Source organism: Columba livia, chromosome 1 (genome assembly GCF_036013475.1).
Source record: "Columba livia isolate bColLiv1 breed racing homer chromosome 1, bColLiv1.pat.W.v2, whole genome shotgun sequence".
In the NCBI taxonomy this organism is placed as follows: domain Eukaryota; kingdom Metazoa; phylum Chordata; class Aves; order Columbiformes; family Columbidae; genus Columba; species Columba livia.
In genome coordinates this window covers 107,818,041-107,837,919 of record NC_088602.1, presented here as the reverse complement: position 1 = coordinate 107,837,919, position 19,879 = coordinate 107,818,041, and the positions used below count along the sequence as shown (strand labels likewise).

General features: G+C 39.9%; 1 protein-coding gene across 11 annotated transcripts in view; it reads right to left on the bottom strand.

Annotated features, from left to right (window-relative positions):
- The window catches only part of SH3KBP1 (SH3 domain containing kinase binding protein 1), a 229,699-nt gene that overhangs the window by 179,532 nt on the left and 30,288 nt on the right, over positions 1 to 19,879 (bottom strand). Inside the window, exon 1 of one of the 11 annotated variants that reach the window (XM_065071831.1) lies at positions 12,038 to 13,611. The exons of the other annotated variants lie outside the window; for them this stretch is intronic. Within the exon in view, the coding sequence (XP_064927903.1) occupies positions 12,038 to 12,067 (30 nt within the window). The 5' untranslated portion in view covers positions 12,068 to 13,611. Of the gene's footprint in view, positions 1 to 12,037; positions 13,612 to 19,879 lie in introns of those variants that run through there. 11 annotated transcript variants of the gene reach the window in all.

Here is a 19,879-nt window from a genome sequence, read left to right as displayed (position 1 = left end):
TCCTCAAGAACAGAAGAGAAGGAGGAACTGAGAAGAGGAAGAAGCAAAGACAAGGAACTCTCACGGGGCACAAGTGGAGAGATAACACACTCAGGGAGTTTCTACAAACTTCCAAACAAACCTTTAGAAATTTTAGCATATCCAAAAGTACCGTGCTGAAAGGTCAAGTAAACACAGCAATCACTGTAAAGCAGGCCCCAGAAGCCATCAGGCCTTGGTCACAACTCTTCCAAGTAAAACATTATGAGGCCAAGAGCGCCCCAGGCACACCTATTCTCTGCCCACTACCACAGTCACAGTGCTGTTTCTTCAGGAACACGCCTTGGACACACAAATGCAGGCAGGCAGCGACAAATGCTGGCAGTGTCCAAGCCAGGTCCATTTAAATACTAAAGTCCAAGTTAGATTTCCTGTGGCGATACCCAGACATGGTCTCTGAGCTTCCTGGAACCCCTCAGACCCTCAAATCAGCCCATAGCAACCTGTCCTATATCCTATCAATCTAAAATTTATATTATTTCCCTGAATGCAAGAAAGAAAAGGCATTCCTCTTGCAGGAACCACATTCATTAGCTGTAAATCGCAGTGGTTACAAAATGCTAACCAAGGCGAGTCACTCATACCAATCATACACGGCCTATGTCATCATTTTAAGATGCTTGTACAACTTAAATTGTTATGTTTACTTTTAGTATGTGAAGTGGCTAGTCTACAACAGTAACAAAACCATGCAAAGGCATTTCTTACAGTAAATTCTACCCCAAAGACCAGTTGTCACAAGTATGGATGTATAATAGTCAAAGATGTCAGATTCTTTGAGGATTTCTTGAGACATCTACAGGTCACCTTCCTCTTTTCTCTTGGGTCTTGCTTCCACTGCGGCAGACGTTAGCCAGAACTGGTATTCAAAGCTGGCCAACAGGCAAGACCATGTTTATTTCTACTTTTATCTTTCATGTGTTCTTCATTTGCCGGAATCTTTAGCATCTCTTTATTCACCTACGTGTTTAAATATTTGTAATGTGTTTGATTTGCATTCAGAGAAAAACAGTGAATAATAAGAAGAAAATAATCTCTTGGCTTGTTTCACACCAAAGGATGAGGTCATGGGGCTGTTGAAATTATTTTAAAACAATCAACCTTTCACTGAGTGATGTGATCATGCACATTCACACAGCTTGATACAGAGGCTTGCTCCTCTGTAGAGCCTCAGGATTGCAGCCATGACATCAAATAATTTTCCAGGCCTGGAAACACTTTTCTAAGAATTTCCCAGACCAAGGAGAGATCCTATCTTCCTTAGTACTTAATCCCCAAACTTGAATCATAATTTCCTAGTCCTTCAGTGTTCTAAATATGTGGGTTTTAACAGCAGATGTATGAAAAATGTATTTTTTCCTAAATAATTTTCCTTGATGATAAACTCCAATCAGTTCTAAAAGACAGCCTCTCCATCTGCCTCCTATTGCTCCCCCTTAGTCTCAGGAGCTCAGCCATCAGCCACAAGTAACTAGCTGCGTCACTGCAGAGGGAGGGAGGAGAATGACTCATCTGTGCCTCTTGCTTGATCTCTGAAGAGCAGCTTCAGCTTGAACATGAGCAAGAGAACAGTCATTTTAAAAACAAGAAATGTATAACTCAGACTCCTCCAACTGCTACTTAGGACTCAAAAAAAGTGTAGCAGTAGCAGCCGAATGAACAACTGTCTGAACTCCTTGAACACAGATTCATGGAGCCAGAACAGGGGAGAAGTATTGCCAGGATTGTGTGAGGTCTTCAAGACCCTAAAAGGGCTATGCCTACCTAAGTGTAGTTAATAACACACCTCGTGTCTAGACTTTGTCATAGTCTCTGGCACACCCTGTGAAAGGAAGGTCTATGAGTAGCTGAGGACTTGCAGTTGTTTGCCACTTCTGGGCAAACCGAAAAAAGGAAGAGGCAAACAGGTGGGTCCCAAGGTTTGTGACATTTCTTAATTACTCAAGGGCAAATTCATAAACCATGGGAGTAACACAAAGTCCCCCAAACTGCACATTTCAAAATGTCTTCTTCACAGCTGGCTTTAAGGAGTTTCAAAACAAGGAAAAGTAAATCCACAGCATTGCATACTAACTATTAGTAGTTTTCCACATTCAACCAAATCAGGAGAGGATACTTTCCTTCATTGACCCCTTCTAACTAGTGTGATTCTATCCACAGGCCTCTCTGAGATTATCTCATCTTCCCCTTTGTCTCAGGGATAGGAAACTTTATTCCTGTTTTCTCAGATGTTCACACTGGCATCACAGGCATGAACTGAAACTACGGCCTTCCTGGTTTAGGATTGTGCACAAGCACACAAAACGTTATAATACAAATTGAATTTTGGGGCTTGGAATGTAATCTTTTGAGAAGATTAAATGACAGAGACAGCTTCCTTGTCCTAAAGTAGTACCCACTAGAAAATCCATTCCTCCAGCCTCTCTGATGGTTATCGTCCTCAGAGGGCAGATGCCAAACCGCAACCTGCAGCTCTGCACAAGAAGGCCTGTGAAGAGCCAGCCAGACTCCCTTTGGCCTGTGCCTACCAGGTTGCTCAGGAACTGGCCTGCCAGCGAGGTCGCTATGCCTGCTTTTGGAACAAATTCCCAGTCATCCTCTGAAGACTTCAACACATTCAGACCCAAGAAAGTGCAAGGGTAACTGCTGCAGTTCTCAATGGGGACAATTTCATAAAAACTAACATTTTTCAGGATAACTAAAAAACTCAAGTTCACTCTGTTAACAACATCACAAAAACAGATTCCTGCTTTGTACCTGTGCTATGATCCTGCTAATACAGACATAGATGCAAACAACTGCTCTGATACCCAAGAAGAATTTTGTTCAAGTGTAATAAATCCCTGATGTCTCTGCAAAGATTCAAAAACCCTTTCTAAAAAGTGCAAAAAGAAAAAAAGTATGGAGATAATGAGCCACAGTGATATGCTTAAAAATTCTAACATCGTTTTAGGAATTAATGAAAAAAACTTTACCTAACACTTCCTCTCATTTCTTTAACGTTGGTAAGATAAATCCACAAAGCATAAGATGTTATAAATCTATTGAGACAAACATTCCCTGAGGTATGTACCACATAATAGATGTAGTGGAAGCTATGCCAGTAACTAATTAAACTTATGCCTCAGGCTTTAGGGATGTCAACTCATCTATTTCAGATGTATTCTGTTTTTAAAAAGCAAGCAGATCATTTTCTTCATGAACTCTCTCATTAAAAATAGAAAAAATATTACTTAAATAAAGATATTTTGAAGTAGTAACACACTGTTGAGCAAACGTATTTGATATGACGGGCTATCATAAACACAGTAAAGTTAAGTTTCATGCTCCTGTGAGTCAGATGGTCATCCTACCTGAGTATGCAAAAACTCCTTTTTTCATTAGAAGAAACAAAGGAGTACGGAAAAGATCTTTGCTTTTGACAAAAGGTGCCTTCTAAGAATTCCTACAGAAAATAAGATGCTCATCCAAGAAGATTATTGTCACACTGTGTGATGAATCTTACCATCTCAAGAGTTACCAGCTGTCATTGCACTATGCTGCACTCTTTGTGCTGTAGAAGTCCTCTGTGTCAGGTTACTGGTGACAGTAAACTACAGCAATAGTTACTTTTCTCATCTCAGCAGAACAGTTATAAAACTGATGTAGAAATAGTTTCTGCAATAAACTGCTGCAGCGTTTACCTCAGCCTTATTGCATTTGTCAGCATCTTCTCAAGAAAAGAGCAGTCACACTTCCTTCCACAGTTGTTGTTATAAGGTTAGCAGGAAGCAAAATGACATCAGTACCTTTTGTTTTTAATTGCAGCGTAATTCAGTAGTACAATCTCTTCCTAGCTGTTGGTCACTCCAGTTTTTACAATTCCACTTTAAAATGTAAAATACTTTCGATATTAAGTAGCATTTTCTTGACCAAAAGCTCTAGCTCATTCACAAGCTCCATCAAACTAGCACAGTAGATCCTCTGATCACACTACTTATATTTTCATCTTAGGAATGCTATACTCACACATACAAGTTGTTGTTTGAATCATTCATGTTTTCCCAAAAAGAAGAAAAAAAATATCTAAAACTCAAATCAGAAACATATTGTTATTATATTAACTGGCTTTGGTTTTGGCATGCTACTCTGGAAACAGACAAGTAGATGTTATTCCTCCTTGCATCAGATCGTGCTTGAATTTATGCAAACGCTGTCCAAGCAGTCCAAGTTCATAAAGAATGAAACTGCTGGTTGCCATCTGCACTGGTAGTGTTGTACTACAGAACATTAAGCTTTATTTAGCATCTTTTATGCTTTAAGTGTCACCAAAGAGTATTAATAGGATTGGTTAAATGTTACTGTCAGAGAATCCACTACAGCAGTCATTGAATAGGTGGCAAAAGCTCCGAGTCAATGTCCTTCTTGAATGTTCAGATCTATTTTACTGTAAGCAAATATTAGAGGTATCACTAAAAGTTTTAGAGGCAAAGTTAACTGAATGCATGAACAATTTTAAATAATGTGCTCATTAATTAGATATTAACCAAATATTCAGGAGAAAGGTTAGATTAACACAGGTGTTCAGTTCTTAACATGCAGAGTACTTGCAGCCCTAAGGCCTGAAGTATTTCTAATTAGCTGTGGAACAAAGGCATGCTCTTTTCCTCCAGCAGAGAGATTCATCAGCTTGAACAAGGAGTATTCCACTAGGTTCCAAGGGTACCATTTGCAGAGATACCTATCTAAAACAGTCGTCATAACTAATGCTGATCTTTAGATGCGATCAGGAAGATTCTATAAATACCATTTTTCTGACAGAGAAGGAAAGAGAACTCAGAATGATGCTCAGTCTCTGCAAGGGTGACAGATGTAAGGGCTATCTTCTTCTACCCCACCTTAATGCAATGAAACACATTTTACTGATTTGACTTTAAAAGTTTTGTCCTTAGACAATTAGAATAGATTCTTATGAATGTCATTTAAAAGAGTGAGGCTTCAAGAAAGAAAAAGACAATAAACAAACCCCATGGATATGTTATTCTAGGTCACAACATTGGTCCATGCAGTTTGTAGGGTTTGCTGCTCCTGCTCAATATGGAGACGAATAAGACACACACACATGTACAGAGACATACATTAAAATTTTCTAGCAAAAGTGTAACTTGAAGAAAATGCACCTTATTACTGGCAACAAACTGCAATCCAAAGGGAGCCATTTAATAGACTACATGAGTTTTAGATGAAATCTATGAAGCTAATACTACAAACCACTAACAATAAAGCCCTCAAGTCTGCCTCACCTTGCCACTCTGCCTTACTACTAAATCTCTGTGAAACAGGTGGAGTAGAGGTGGTTTACAGACACTCTTTATGGTCTGCTGAGAAGGCCACAGGGGCATGCTTATTAACAGGGGTGGTAACTGGGGAAGATGAAAGAAAAAACACTCTTCCACCCTTCCAGCCCCTCCCCCAAATAAAAAGCACAGCAGAGGTTATGTTGCATTTGAACATGATTCCACATTTCCTCCAGTCCACTTCAATCTTACTGTTATTTTCTTCTACAGCAGTTAATTTTTCAGCATATTACCCAGGGATATGGTTTCCTAGCCAAGCCTTTTAACCCCAAACCATGGCTTCGCTCCCTTTTGATCACCCTTCTCAAATTCAGCCCTTGTTAGTAATTCAACAGAAATCTTAACACTGCATTGCTGTTCTTTTTCATCCTTTTTTTCTTTTTTATTTCTGCCTATTTTAACAGTGGTCATCAGTTTTAACTCTTCAGAACAGCAAGCATGTCCCAGTCGTTAAAATATTCTCCCTCAACTTCTCTACCATCATTCCTCTATTTTTCTGACTTGAATCTAACACCAACCTAATACTAGTTCCTTGCAAGTGTGTCCTAGGTTTACAAATCCAAGAGGCAAACATTCCATTTCCAAATGTAATCTAGATAACATTATATCTTGGCTTGATCTCTGTCAAGTGTCATTGAACGCAGGGACAAAATTCTACTGCAAGACTTTTTGCTCTCTGTAGTTCCCTCACACAGGTACAATACGTTTTAAATATGGCTGCTGAAAATAAATTTTACTTCAAGACAGAACAGGCTGCTCAAATGCTCTAATCTGAAAAGCTTCATACAAATGCTCTATCTTAGCAGAGCCCTCCATGAATGACAAAAGAGGAGTGTGATTCATTAGGCAGCCAAATTATTCGAATCATTCCACAAAGACATATAAAGCTCCATACACATCACCACTTTTGTCTTCCATAATTGTTTTTCTCTTCCCTTTCACTCAATCATTTTTCTCTAAATTATTAAATCCTTCTTTCCTCTTGTTACGGTTTGGGAATTCTCTGTAAGACTCATAAGAGAAGGTTATAATTAGCAGTTAAAGAAAGAGGGTTGTATAGAAAACATCGGTCTATGGGAACTGTGAAGCAGAGGCTATTTTTGGTAACCAAAAAACCCAGTGCATGCCTTCTTCAACAAAACTCATCCCAGCCTGCATCCTGCTTACCACAGAGCACACAGGTAGTTCACTGGCTGACAGATAAAGTCTGCAAATTAACACATACACAGAGGCACACAAGCCAGTAAAAAGCAATTTTGGAGAAAGGACCAAATTATACATCTAGTAGCTAATGAGGCAAGAGCAATCTTGATGGCATTAACAAATCCAAAATAATCATTAATGTACAGCTCAAAAAAAAACCCACAAAAAAATCCCAAACAAACAAAAAAACCCCTCAAAATAAAAAACAAACAAAACCCAACAATAACAAAAACCACAAACAACAAAACAAAACAAACAACCAAACTTATAATGGGACAAGTTTCAGAGAAAGTTATATAAATTCAGATTAGTTAGAAAGATATATTAAAATTACTGTTTTTCAAAACAAAATACAGATTTTACTTCTCACATTGTTTTGAGCCCATTTCACAAATACAGGACCACAAACTGATTTACAGGTTACTGAAAATGAGAGGAAACAAATTTATAATGGATGAGTCAAAGTCAACCTACAATGCAATAGTAAGGCTTAATCTGGAATACTATGTATCATTCTTTATCATGTTATGTCTTTCTAGCATGTGAGCATTTGCTGTAAACAAGATCAGAGAAGTGCTGCTAGCATTTCTCAAGAAAATGACAACCTATGTTACAACAGTATCTCACACAAAAAGAAGACCTTTAATGACTGTTTGAGAATAAACAGGACTGATGAATCACCATGGGGAAAACTGAAAAGCCATCTTCTAAGAAGAGCACTTGCACTGGAGCAAGTGATAAAAACTGGCCATTAATAAAGTTAGGGTAAAGTGTAAATGAATGTTTCTAACCACGAGAACAAAGAGATTCTCAGGCAGTATTCGCTGGACACAGCAACAACACAATGAAGCTCCATAAAGGTGAAATATGGGGCCTGCAATAGTAAGGGGATTGGAATTATGATCCAAGAAAAGTTTTCCAAACTCATCTCGTGCTCTTGCTCATTCATTAATAAATCCATACATAGACACACACTCACTCATGTTAAGCAGACACTATTTTTTTCTCTAACTTGAAGCTACTTAGGAGTAATATTTATTTCTTGTAATTGATTAATATTGTGATACTTTTACTTTCTTGTACACAAGATTTTGCAGCAGTTCCTTCCAAGCACTCTCCTACATTGATTCTTTTACATCAGACATGCCTTGAATTCATATTGGTGTCTTTCACAGAACACGGATACGCTTCTCTCTGTAGCTGCCTACTTTCACGAAGGGCTACATATGACTCATAATAAAGTAACATCTCACCTCTTCACAGTTAAAGGTCACTTCAGAAGTTGAGGGATATAGGGAAAAAGGAGGAGGAAGGGAAAGAGATATGCACAAAAGCATGCCTGCAAAAAGCTAGGCTTAGAATACATATATATATATATATCTCAACAAAAGGCACTGGAGTTCACTCAGCCTATTCAAAGGCTTAAAGAGTCCCAATTTCATAATGTTGCTAAAACCTTCTTTATTCTTGACATAAGCGCATGTGTGTGTAAGCAGTGGGACAGGCATCACATTTTTAACTGGAGTGTGAAAAAAGCTGTTCATTGAAAGAAAAAGTATGTAGTTATAATTAGAAGTGAAAACTAAAACCAACATTTCACTTGATTATACAGAAAAGGGATCATTTGTTCACAAGATATTGCCTCTAGGTGGGCCCAGAGTATTATCCTCTATACTTAACTGACACTCCTGTTTACTACTCCAAAGTAGAGCAATACCTATAGAGCCAAACTACTGTGATTGAACTAATTGTTTTTACAGACTCACAGAACGGCTGAAGCAGGAAGGCACATCCGGAGACCACTCCTAGTCCAACCCATCAGGCTCAGAGCAGGGTCAATTACCACAAGATGCTCAAGTCTGTGTCTAGTTGGCTTTTAATTACACCCAAGGATGAAGGCTCCACAACATCTCTGGACAACCTGTTCCACAGTTTGACCTGGCCTCACAACAAAATATTTTTTGTTATCCTTAAATGGATTTTCTTGTATTTCAATTCATACCCCTTGTCTCTTGTTGTCCTTTCACTGTCTACTGCCAAGAAGACTCTGGCTCCACTTCCTTTACTCCACCACATCACGTATTCAGACACGTCACCCTGAGCCTCCTCTTCTCCAGGTTAAACAGACTCTCCTCAGAAGTTGGATGCTCCAATCCCCCAACCATTTTCACAGCCTTTTGCCAGACTAGCTCCAGTATATCCATGTCTCTCTTCTATGGGAGAACCCAGAAACAGCACTCCAGATGTGCCTCACCAGAAAGGAGAAGAGGAGGAGGATCACCTCTCCACTTTCTGGCATTCCTCTGCCTAATGCAGCCCAGCAAGCTAGGAGCTGCCTTTGCCACCAGCACACATTGCTGCGCTGTGGTCTGCCTGATATCCACCAGGGCCCCTGTTCCCAAAGCTGCTCTCCAGCCACTCAGCCCCGGCCTGTACTGGTGCCTGGGGTTATTCCTCTCCAGGTGCAAGACTTGGCATTTCCCTTTGCTCACAAGGATCCCATCAGCCCATTTCTCCAGACTGCTGGAGAATGGCAGCATGACCCTCTGGTGCATCAGTCTTCCAGTTTTGCATCATCTGCCAACCTGCTGAGAGTGTCCTCTGCCCTATCATCCAGGTCACTAGTGAAGATGTTGAGCAGCACTGGCCCCATTATCCACCCCTGCAGCACACTGCCAGTGACCGGCCTTCAGCTGGAGCTCATGTGCTCATCACAGCCCTCTGAGCCTAGTACTTCAGACAGTTTTCAGTCCACCTAACTGTCTGTTTACCTGCTCTGCACTTCATCAGTAGTGCTCTGCACTATCCTCATGTATTATCATGAGGATAATACAGCAGATGGTGTCAAAAGCTTTGCTGAAGTCAATGTAAATAACATGTACTGCCCTCTCCTCCACCAAGTCAGTGATCTCACTGTAGGCTGATTGGTCAGTCATGACTTTTCCTTCATAAACCCACAATGACTACTCCCAACCAGCTTCTTGTCCTTCATATGTTTGGAAATGGCTTCCAGAAGGTTGATGTGAGGCTAGAGTTCCACAGTTTCTCCTTATTTTCTTTCCTGAAGACATGAATGACTTTTGCTTTCTGATAGTCATCAGGAGCCTTCCCTGAGTTTCCTTCTGAAAACATCAACTTTCATTCCAGAAATAATCTCCCCTGATTTTTTTTTTTTTCTGGGTTAGGCATTATAGCAGATCCATCTACTCTACTGTTATGATGTATGAATGAAAATAGCAACTCCAGTTTTTTAGATATCATGCTAGACTGCAGCAATGATGGAGAGAGCAGAGAATGCTTTGTACCATGGAAGCAAATACGACCTGGAGTTCCTTAATGACATTTACAGAATAAAGCAGACCTCCCAAAATCAAAACACTGCAAATACAGTTATCTTTACTTTTGCAATTGATCTTAACACAGACCAAGTATCCATGTGAGAGCAAAGAGAAGAAATGAAGCCATGTAAGACATAACTATTCAAGTAACTTCAATACTTAGACAACCATGATTAACTAAAATGCCATACTTTCAGATTAAAATGTATTCTTCAGAATATACATATCCTAAGACAAAAACTAGTGACCATATGTTATATACATTTAAGAGCATCCAACTTTCCTGTGGAAAATGATGCTATTACAGAGCTTTTGGAAAGAAGCATAATCCACTCACGCCAACCTTCAACACAAAGCAGGGTGGTAGAATTCATAGCTGAGAAGTTACTTTTCCTAAACTCAGGTATAGACATGGTGCTGAACAACTTCTGAGAACTTCTAACAGGTTAAGGTAGAAACAGCAAAAGTAAGGAAATGGTACAGGCTGGGAACAGGATGTGGACAAGGTTCTAGAGAAGACGCCATGGAATCCACCATGTAGTTTGGCAGACATTAGAGCACTGTTTTTCCCAATACTGTCAGAGATGCCGGAATTTAGGTGGTCTGCCCTTTGCCCATTTCTGCTATGTCTTTTCCTCTATAATTCTGTGTTTCTTTCTTGATCAAACTTCAGCTTCCTCAAACTTTGCTTAGTCACATCTTCATCCTGACTACTTGCACGAAAGCAATCTAACATGGTACAAGCTGCATAGCTTTTCTCTCTCTGCACAGCAGAGAGGAGCTGCAAGGCAACACACCACTGAACACAACTTCAGTTTTGTGCTAGCATAGCTATGGTTTCTACAGTGCAAGGAAACGCTTCATTAACTTTTTAAAAAATGTCATTTTGTGCCACAGCTACATTTCCTGTGACAGTCTGTACAGTTAGCTTACTCTGGGTTCATCTCAAAGAAGCTTTTCCAGATGCTCTGTAGGTATCCCATTCACTTCGAAAAACCTGAGAAACTGTTCAATTATTTATTTCTAGTTATCTCACGTGCTAACAGTTGAATATAAAACCAGAGTTCATGCTAGTGTTTTATGATAAATCAATAGTTATTTGGATCTTAAATACTGTCCTATCTCACACAACTTACACATCTACTTCTATCATAGTACTTTTGGCCCTTTCACTTGAAAATAACATCAGCATACAAATTACTCTGTGATTCCACTCACAGAATTCAAACCTTAAATTTCTCTTCTGTCTTCCAAGAGTACAGAAAATGCATCAGGTAAGGAGGCTGGTGGTTAATAACTATATCCTAGTCTAAGTACATTTAACTAAGAGGCATAGCCGTAAATTCCCTGGAGACAAGGTGGGGGGGAATACAAAAGGGAAAGGGGAAAAAAAGGAAGATACTGCATTGCAACAATTCACTATCTGTGTTAGAAACAACCAAAGTGGAATTCCTAAAACAATACCTACTTGCAGACTTATGACAGCACAGCTGGAGCAGGAAGACTGCCAGGTGTGATTTGTAACTGAACCAGCAGAAATCCTTACCACTGACTTAATTACACTAGCTGAACTGGTTTAACTGATTGAGCTTTTACTGGTACAGCCTGTTTACTTGCCATACAGGGTTTTACTAGATGGCCATGACGCAAAGCTTGGCTCTATAGCTACTTCATAGCAGAAGCACTCTGACAATCCAGTAAACTTCCTATAACCATGAAAGACCAATGTTACAGACAGAGCAAGAGAGATGGAAACACCTATTGCAAGTGAGGCTGTGCATCCGTAACGTTTACAAAGAACAATTTGGTTTTGTTCCTCCTTATGCTATGGAGTTTTGCAGCAGATAATATGTACACCCGTCCTGATTTTGTTGAAAACAAGACCAGTTCTCTTTTAGTGAATTTTCCTTTCAGCTGAGTTCTTCTAAGTGCCTTCTGAGTAACTGCACTTTTCTGAATTTAGTTACGTGTTTTTCGGACACTGCGCTCCAAAACTGATATGATGACCAATGGAATGCAGAAAAAGCTCATGTTTAGATTTATTATTATGGTAACCAAGGTAAACTGATAACAGGAAATATTTGCAAGGAGAGGCAGACAGAACAGGTGACTAAAACTTACCAGCTGAGTATTCCATCCCATACACATCATACACCCTATAAAAGAGGGAGATCATGAGGGTCTCGCTCTCTTCAACCAGCTGGCATCTGAAGAGGACCCTGCCTACCGTCTCGAGGCCTGAGACCCTGCATCCCTGAATCCAGTTCTGGTTTGCTGCAAAGTCCCACCCAGGACTTCCGGGTGCCTGCCCTGCAGCGCTGGAGCCACGCCAGCTCCACCTACCACAGGAGGGGTTAAACACTGCTACCTGGGATATTCAAGATTGGGTTTTGTATATTTTGTATAATTTTCTCTATTTATTAGTAGCATTAGTACAGCATTTTAAAACCTTTCCAATCTGAAGTCTCTCAATTTTTCCTTCCTATCACTTTCCCTTAGCGAGGACTTTTTCCTATGCGGAGAGGGTAGAGGGTGGGGTGGATTAACAGAGAGCATCTGCCACAGTTTATTGTCGCCTTGCAACTAAACCTTGAAAACACTTCACTGAATGGTATACACATTGAGAGCAAATTAAAAAAATATTTTAGGCGGCCACTGTTAACATCACAAAAATCAAGAGGTCTGTTGGTGGCACCAAATGATCTTTACGAGACAATTACTACTACACCAATGTCTTTTTTGTACACCTAGAAAAGTACTTGTAGTTAATCACTCTACATTTTCACTGAATCATTACTCGCAACACCTTTTCACAAGTCTTGTTTACGTGTATTTCCCTTAGAGTAGCAGGAATGCAAAAACTTACTACTTTGAGGTGAAGTTCAATAAAATGATGGTATCAGTATAATGGCAGCACATCAGTAATAATGCTGTTTCAAGTTCAGGTCTCCTCCTGCTACTATTTATCACGCTCCAATGATGCAAACTTCCCTCTTCTCTCAAGCAGTCCAACCAGCTAATAGTAATTGTCTTAACTAAAATAATTGCCTTTACCCACTATTTATCTTTTTGTTGTTGTTGTTGCTTGCTGCCAGATCTGATAAGGGGATACTGAGTCTGGGAGCCTAGTCAATTTTTCCAACAACGCAATCTAGTAAGAGATAGTAATTAGCCTCTCCCTGCAAATCTTGTTTTTGCTTTATGAACGACTGAAAACATCAATAGGAAATAAATACATCTGTTAGCACTCCTTAGCAAATGCTGGTGGTGTTGGTTGTTAAAACTCAAAACCCATGTCCCCATCTGTCCCTTCACATACATTCTTCAATGGTAGGAGGAAAATAGTTCATTTCAGTACAGAGAGGCTCAAAGGCATGACCCAGAAAGCCTCCATTAATATAACCAGTCTTCAAATAAAAACCACTCTCTAACCCAGCTATACCAGATATTTTCTCTATATTTTTTCTTTATAGTGCTCAGAGTCATGGAGCTATAATTTGACAGCAGAAGCACATGGTGCAGAGACTGGAGAGGCAGGTTACCAACATTTCAAGTGACTCAAGGCATGAGCAAGGAAGCCCTGAAGGAGTTCTTCAACCCTGTAACTTGTACGCCCAGTTTCAGCTTCATGAGAAAATAAAACCCACACAGAGAAGCTGCTGGGTGAGGGAGTGGGAACAGAAGGGCAGCTTCTAATGGAAACACATGAACTGAAAAAAAAAAAAAAAAAAAAAAAACAACAACAACAACAACACTACCCCACCAAAACACCAACAAACTACCAAGGAGTAGTGTATACTCACTATCAAGAGACCAACGAAAAATAACTCTTTTCTACACATTGGAATCCTCACTAAGGAAACAAAGAAAACGTAAAAATCCCAGCACAAAGGAACAGGGACAATATTACAGAGTGCCACTGCATGTGTCACCAAGGTTCAGAGGGGCAAGCAACATATATTCTATTTCCCTGTAAAAATTCCATTTCAGATACAGAAGACCAGCATTATAAAATCACTTAGTGAAGGTAAAAAGGCTGAATTAATTAATGAGGCAATATATTTCCTTTCTCTCCAATTTGTAAAATAAAAGTCCCTTTAAAAACAATTTCTCATACCTTAACCTGTATGTTCTAGTTTCAGACCTAGTGCCTACTTCTGCGTAGCACACACATACATTATATATGTCTACTACATGCACATACATGGATTTCTGTAAAATTCTGAAAGGTATGTTTTTTTAAAGAGCTTTTATTTTACAGTTTAATGAAGCATTCCTCACCCTCCACTTACTCAAAATTTTCCTCTAATGTCCACCAGTTTGCCTAGATTCTCCAAAAAAAATTTTACATTGTCTGAAAGGCTGAAGAAGTTCAAATGACCCATTGTAAACACATGGGCTGACAATACAGAAATCTGTTTTCTACACAGAACAGCAGAGTCATTAGGGACTATGAAACCCAGTGCACAATCCTGCAAGAATCAGTGCACACAAGCAGTTGCATCCTCCTAGTCATTCCATCAACTTCAGTGAACTACCCATACAGGGGAGTTCTTTCTGTACAATAATTTTAAAGGATCGGCCCTCACCTGTTCACTTAAGGAAGTTTCAAAGTACATATAATCTTTCCTTCTGCAGGGAAAAATACTGGCAATACCTCACAGCAGCTAAAACAAATTCTAAGTCCTTCCAGGACTTCAGTTTAGCTTTAGCATTCTGTACATTTACAAAACATCAGCAACAAAGCAGTTTTCAGTTTTGAATTAAACATCATTATTTGTAACAAACTGTTCATGAGAACTTATCAGCCCAAGTTCCAACCATAAGCCTTCAGGAGCTTTCAGTTTGAAAGTACAAATCTCACAGAGTCAAAAAAAAGGCAAACAGATAAAAATACACAAAGCATTACGAACTGACTGAAGGTCACAAAATGAAGAAGCTGTGTGGGGGCAGATGAAAACAACTAAGCATATGCCCTTTAGTACATGTGCAACAGTATGTTTCGGGTAGTTCCACTTACAAGTACCTTTTTTCATGAAACAAACTGTATAGAGAATATTTAACTAAATTTTAGAAGCAGACTCTTCTAAAACAAAAGTGAAGCATTAAAACATTTGCTGAATGCTACACTGAAACCTGTATGCAGTTTTTTGATGGGTGAATTTTAGGTATTTTATATTCTAGATAATTAACATGGTAGTCCTGAATTACAGGCATTTTTCCACCTATATTCCTTTAATTCAACCCTGGAAGGAGAATAACTCAGGTCATCTTAGAAGGAATTTTAAATGAGGCATAGGTTACATTTTGCCCTTATGCTTGACATTACAATAAAATTGAGACACAGGACATTAGGGAAGGATAAAGTAAACACTAAGATTTGCATCTTACCTTCTTCTAGCTATAATTATAAGGCATTCATTGGGCCAGTGATTTGGCAAAGTGCCATGGCCACGTATTGCAGACATGACAGCAACATGCAGTAAGATGGGCAGTCTGCTTGCATGCTGGCAAGGTCCTGGGGACAGCAGGAAAAGGAAGCTTGGGGCGAGGGAACAAAAACCAGAAAATCCCTTCAAGCAACCAAAAACCTCATAAACACAGGTGGCAAAAGGAAAGCTGGATGACATGATGCTCTTAGCTCCAAGCAGTAAGAGAATAATTTTCAGCCAAAAGGATAAAAAGGAGTTTCATTTGCTTTGTGCTATCAATTAATAAGTAAATACCAATAGGTAAAATCAAACTGCCTAAACTCACCTAAGCATTTCCAAAAGAGAGACCAAGGCTTAGCTAAGCTGCTTAGCATGAACCAGCCAAAATAATGGCAACAACTTGTAACCATAAGCAATCATGGACGTTATGAAAGAAGTTTCTGTTTTAGAGACCGTTTCTGTCAGACTGGTGTTTTTAATCAAGGTTTTTGATAATACTGGTTTATAGTTTCAGGGAAGGCAAATGCAAGTCCTCTTGAAGAACAAGGGGACTGGACTAGAGGATCTTTCAAGGTCCATTCCTATCCCTAACGTTCTGTGATTCTATGAGTACTAAATTAATATTTCAAAGGGTGCACTGAGTCTCTATGCAGTGGGAAATGGATAAATCAAGGTTTTGTGAAGCAGCAGACACACTCAACACCCTGCAGTCTTGAATGACTTGTGAGGCTTTTATTTCTCTCAATATTCCCAGTCAAAAACAACCAACCAACAACAACAACAAAACACCTATCAACAAAAGCAGAAATCATTACCACCTTCTATAAAGATGACAGGTTTGCCTGTTCCTTCTTCCTGGGCAGGAGGTACCAATGTTGTTTTTAAAATGTATGCTCTACTTGTTTCTTCCCTTCCATCCCTCACCACCTCCTGTCACAAACATCAGCACTAAGTATCCATCACTGAAGGAGGAGTCTGAAGTCAGAGTAAATAACTCATCCTATTACATGATCGTAGTTTACTTGCACCTTTGTCTTTTCCTAGAGTATAAGACTACAGTCTATATATAAACAACAATATATTTCATATTGCTGTAACAAAGCCAAAAAATTATGAGACTCACATACACTTGCCTCTTTCCAACTCTGAAGAGAACAACATGTGCTGATCGTAAATGTAAACTGCTCTAATATATTCTGTCACATTATAACTTTACTAACAGCGCCAGTAAAATTCAAGTACATAATTAGGTAGGAAATAGGGGACCCTTTAAGGACTCTGTCTCTACCATCAGCTTCCCAAATACTTCCCAAAAGATTCTAGGAGGGAACTGCAGCACTTAAAACACTGAATACAAAGATACATAATTAGTCAAACACTACTTCCAATAGCAAATAATAGAATTAGTTTGTCATTCCAATTGATATGCACTTTATAAAAGCATGAAAGCTGTTAAATGGTCTACATATCATACTTCAGAAAAAAAAACAGCACTTCTGTACATAAAGAAAACTAAAACAAGTAACAAAAAAAAGTCAACCTCCCCCCCATATGCACATATATTTACTGTTAATAAATTACAGTGTTTGATCAGGACATGAATATTCAGAAGTAAACAGAATCACAGAATGCTAAGGATTATAAGGATTGGAAGGGACCTCAAAAGATCAGCTAGTCCAATCCCCCTGCCAGAGCACATGAGGCTACACAGGAATGTGTCCAGGCAGGTTTTGAATGCCTCCAGAGAAGGAGCCTCCACAACCTCCCTGGGCAGCCTGTTCCAGTGTTGTGCTACCTTCACTGAGAAGAACTTCCTTTTCAAATTTAAGTGGAACCTTTTGTGTTCCAGTTTGTACCCATTACCCCTTGTCCTATCATTGGTTGTCACCAAGAAGAGTCTGGCTGCAACCTCGTGACACTCACATTTTACATATTTATAAACATTAATGAGGTCACCCCTCAGTCTCCTCCAAGCTAAAGAGACCTAGCTCCCTCAGCCTTTCTTCATAAGGGAGGTGCTCCACTCCCTTAATCATCTTTGTTGCCCTGCGCTGGACTCTCTCCAGCAGTTCCCCGTCCTTCTTGAATGGGGAGGCCCAGAACTGGACACAATATTCCAGATGGGGTCTCACTGGGGTAGAGTAGAGGGGGAGGAGAACCTCTCTTGACCCACTTACCACCCCCCTTCTAATACACCCCAGGATGCCATTGGCCTTCTTGGCCACAAGGGCACAGTGCTGGCTCATGGTCATCCTGCTGTCCACCAGGACCCCCAGGTCTCTTTCCCCTACACTGCTCCCTAATAGGTCATTCCCCAACCTATACTGGAACCTGGGGTTGTTCCTGCCCAGATGCAATACTCTACACTTTCCCTTGTTATATTTCATTACATTTTTCCCCGCCCAACTCTCCAGCCTGTCCAGGTCTCACTGGATGGCAGCACAGCCTTCTGGCGTGTCAGCCACTCCTCCCAGCTTAGTGTCATCAGCAAACTTGCTGATAGTACACTCTATTCCCTCATCCAAATCATTGATGAAAATACTGAATAATACCGGCCCCAGCACTGACCCTTGAGGCACTCCACTAGATACAGGCCTCCAACTAGACCCCATTGACCACGATTCTCTTGCTTCAACTCACTACCCGATCATCCAGACCACACTCCTTCAGTTTAGCTGTAAGGATGCTGTGGGAGACTGCGTCAAATGCTTTACTGAAGTCAAGGTAGACCACATCCACCACTTTGCCATCATCTATCCACCTCGTTATGTCCTCATAAAAGACAATGAGGTTGGTTAAGCACAACTTCCCCTTGGTGAAGCCATGTTGACTGCCCCTAAAGACCCTCTTATCTTTGATATGCCTTGAGATGGCACCAAGGATAAGTTGTTCCATCAGTTTCCCAGGGATGGAGGTGAGGCTGATTGGTCTACAGTTACCGGGATCCTCCTTCTTGCCCTTTTTGAAGACTGCAGTGACATCTGCTTTCCTCCAGTCCTCAGGCACCTCTCCCATTTCCCAAGACTTGGCAAAGACGATGCAGAGTGGTCCAGCAATGACCTCAGCCAGCTCCCTCAGCACCTGCGGGTGCATCCCATCAGGACCCATGGATTTATGGATGTCCAGATTGCCTAATTGCTCCCTAACCCAGTCCTCATCAACCAAGGCAAACTCCTTCATTGTCCTGACTTCCTTTGGGGCCTCAGGGGTAGGGGGTTCCTCAGAACAGCCTCTGGCAGAGTAGACAGAGACAAAGGCATTCAGTAACTGCCTTCTCTGTATCCTCTGTCACCAGGGCACCCACCTTGTTCATCAGTGGGCCTACATTGCCTCTAGTGTTAGTTTTATCTGCTATGTATTTGAAAAAACTTTCTGTTGTCCTTGACCCCTCTCACCAGTCATGACAGCAGCAGTTAGAACAGCTAGTCTTATAATCCCTGACAGTTTTCTTTTCCCCACATGTTCCTCTTGCTTTCATCTTTGTTCTTACTTACTGTTAACATTACTTAACATTAAAGTAATAGAAACTGAAAGATAAGCAGTAGATGTAGCCAGGATACAGGCTGGATCATTCCAATGGAGTAAATGGAATATTTGTCAGGCTAAGCTTGAATGCAAGTGCAACTCTCACAATTATCATTATTAAATGCTGCAGTTACACCATAGGCATCCAGAATACAGTTTCTCTTACATCCTTTTTTGAAAACAAACATTAAAAACATGAAAATCAGATAATGTTTTCTAAAGTTGAGGGAATCCATCTCAGGGCTCTGTAATTAAATTGCAAGAAAGGTGGAAATATCAACAAGTATGTTCACATTAGATTCAAACAGTAACAGGACTGAACTGCAATTCATTTTCTAGAAGCCTGGGTTTCCTGTTACCATGTTTTAAAAATTCTAACGAGGCTTTGGTTCTGTCAGGAAAAAATCAGACACACAGCAGTGTTCTCTGTAAATCCAAAACTGTAGAAGCACGTTTTGCAAGACATTTGTATGCAAATACTGCTAAGCACATCTACAGATGTTACCAACAGAGAAAAGTTTCTCTCATCAGCCTGCTCCAACAGTAAAAATTGCCAGAACAAGCAAAAAAATTAATCAGACCAAAATACATGGATTACTAACACACCCACCCACACATAAGCAAGCTACAGAGAAAATAAAAATATCAAAACATCCAAAGCTTGGAAAGTTGCCAGGGAAGCAGGGAAAAAAAAATAAAATAAAAAAAATAAATAAAAAAAGAAAAATAAAAAAGAAATGGAAAAGAAACTGACTTCTGGGAAGAGAAAGTATAAGATCAGGGCACCTTCTCTTTGCCTCCCAGACTTTTTCAGGACAAGGTTAGAGGAACACTATCAACCATCTAATCCTGCCAGTTCTATAAATCCTTATGGAAACTACTTCAAGAGGCTATTGCCAAAACCACATTCACTTCCCTGTGTAACACACAGTTCCAAATAATATTATATAAATAAATTCTGAAGAAACTGACAGTGCTTTAAAGAATTGCAATATTACAGCTCCAA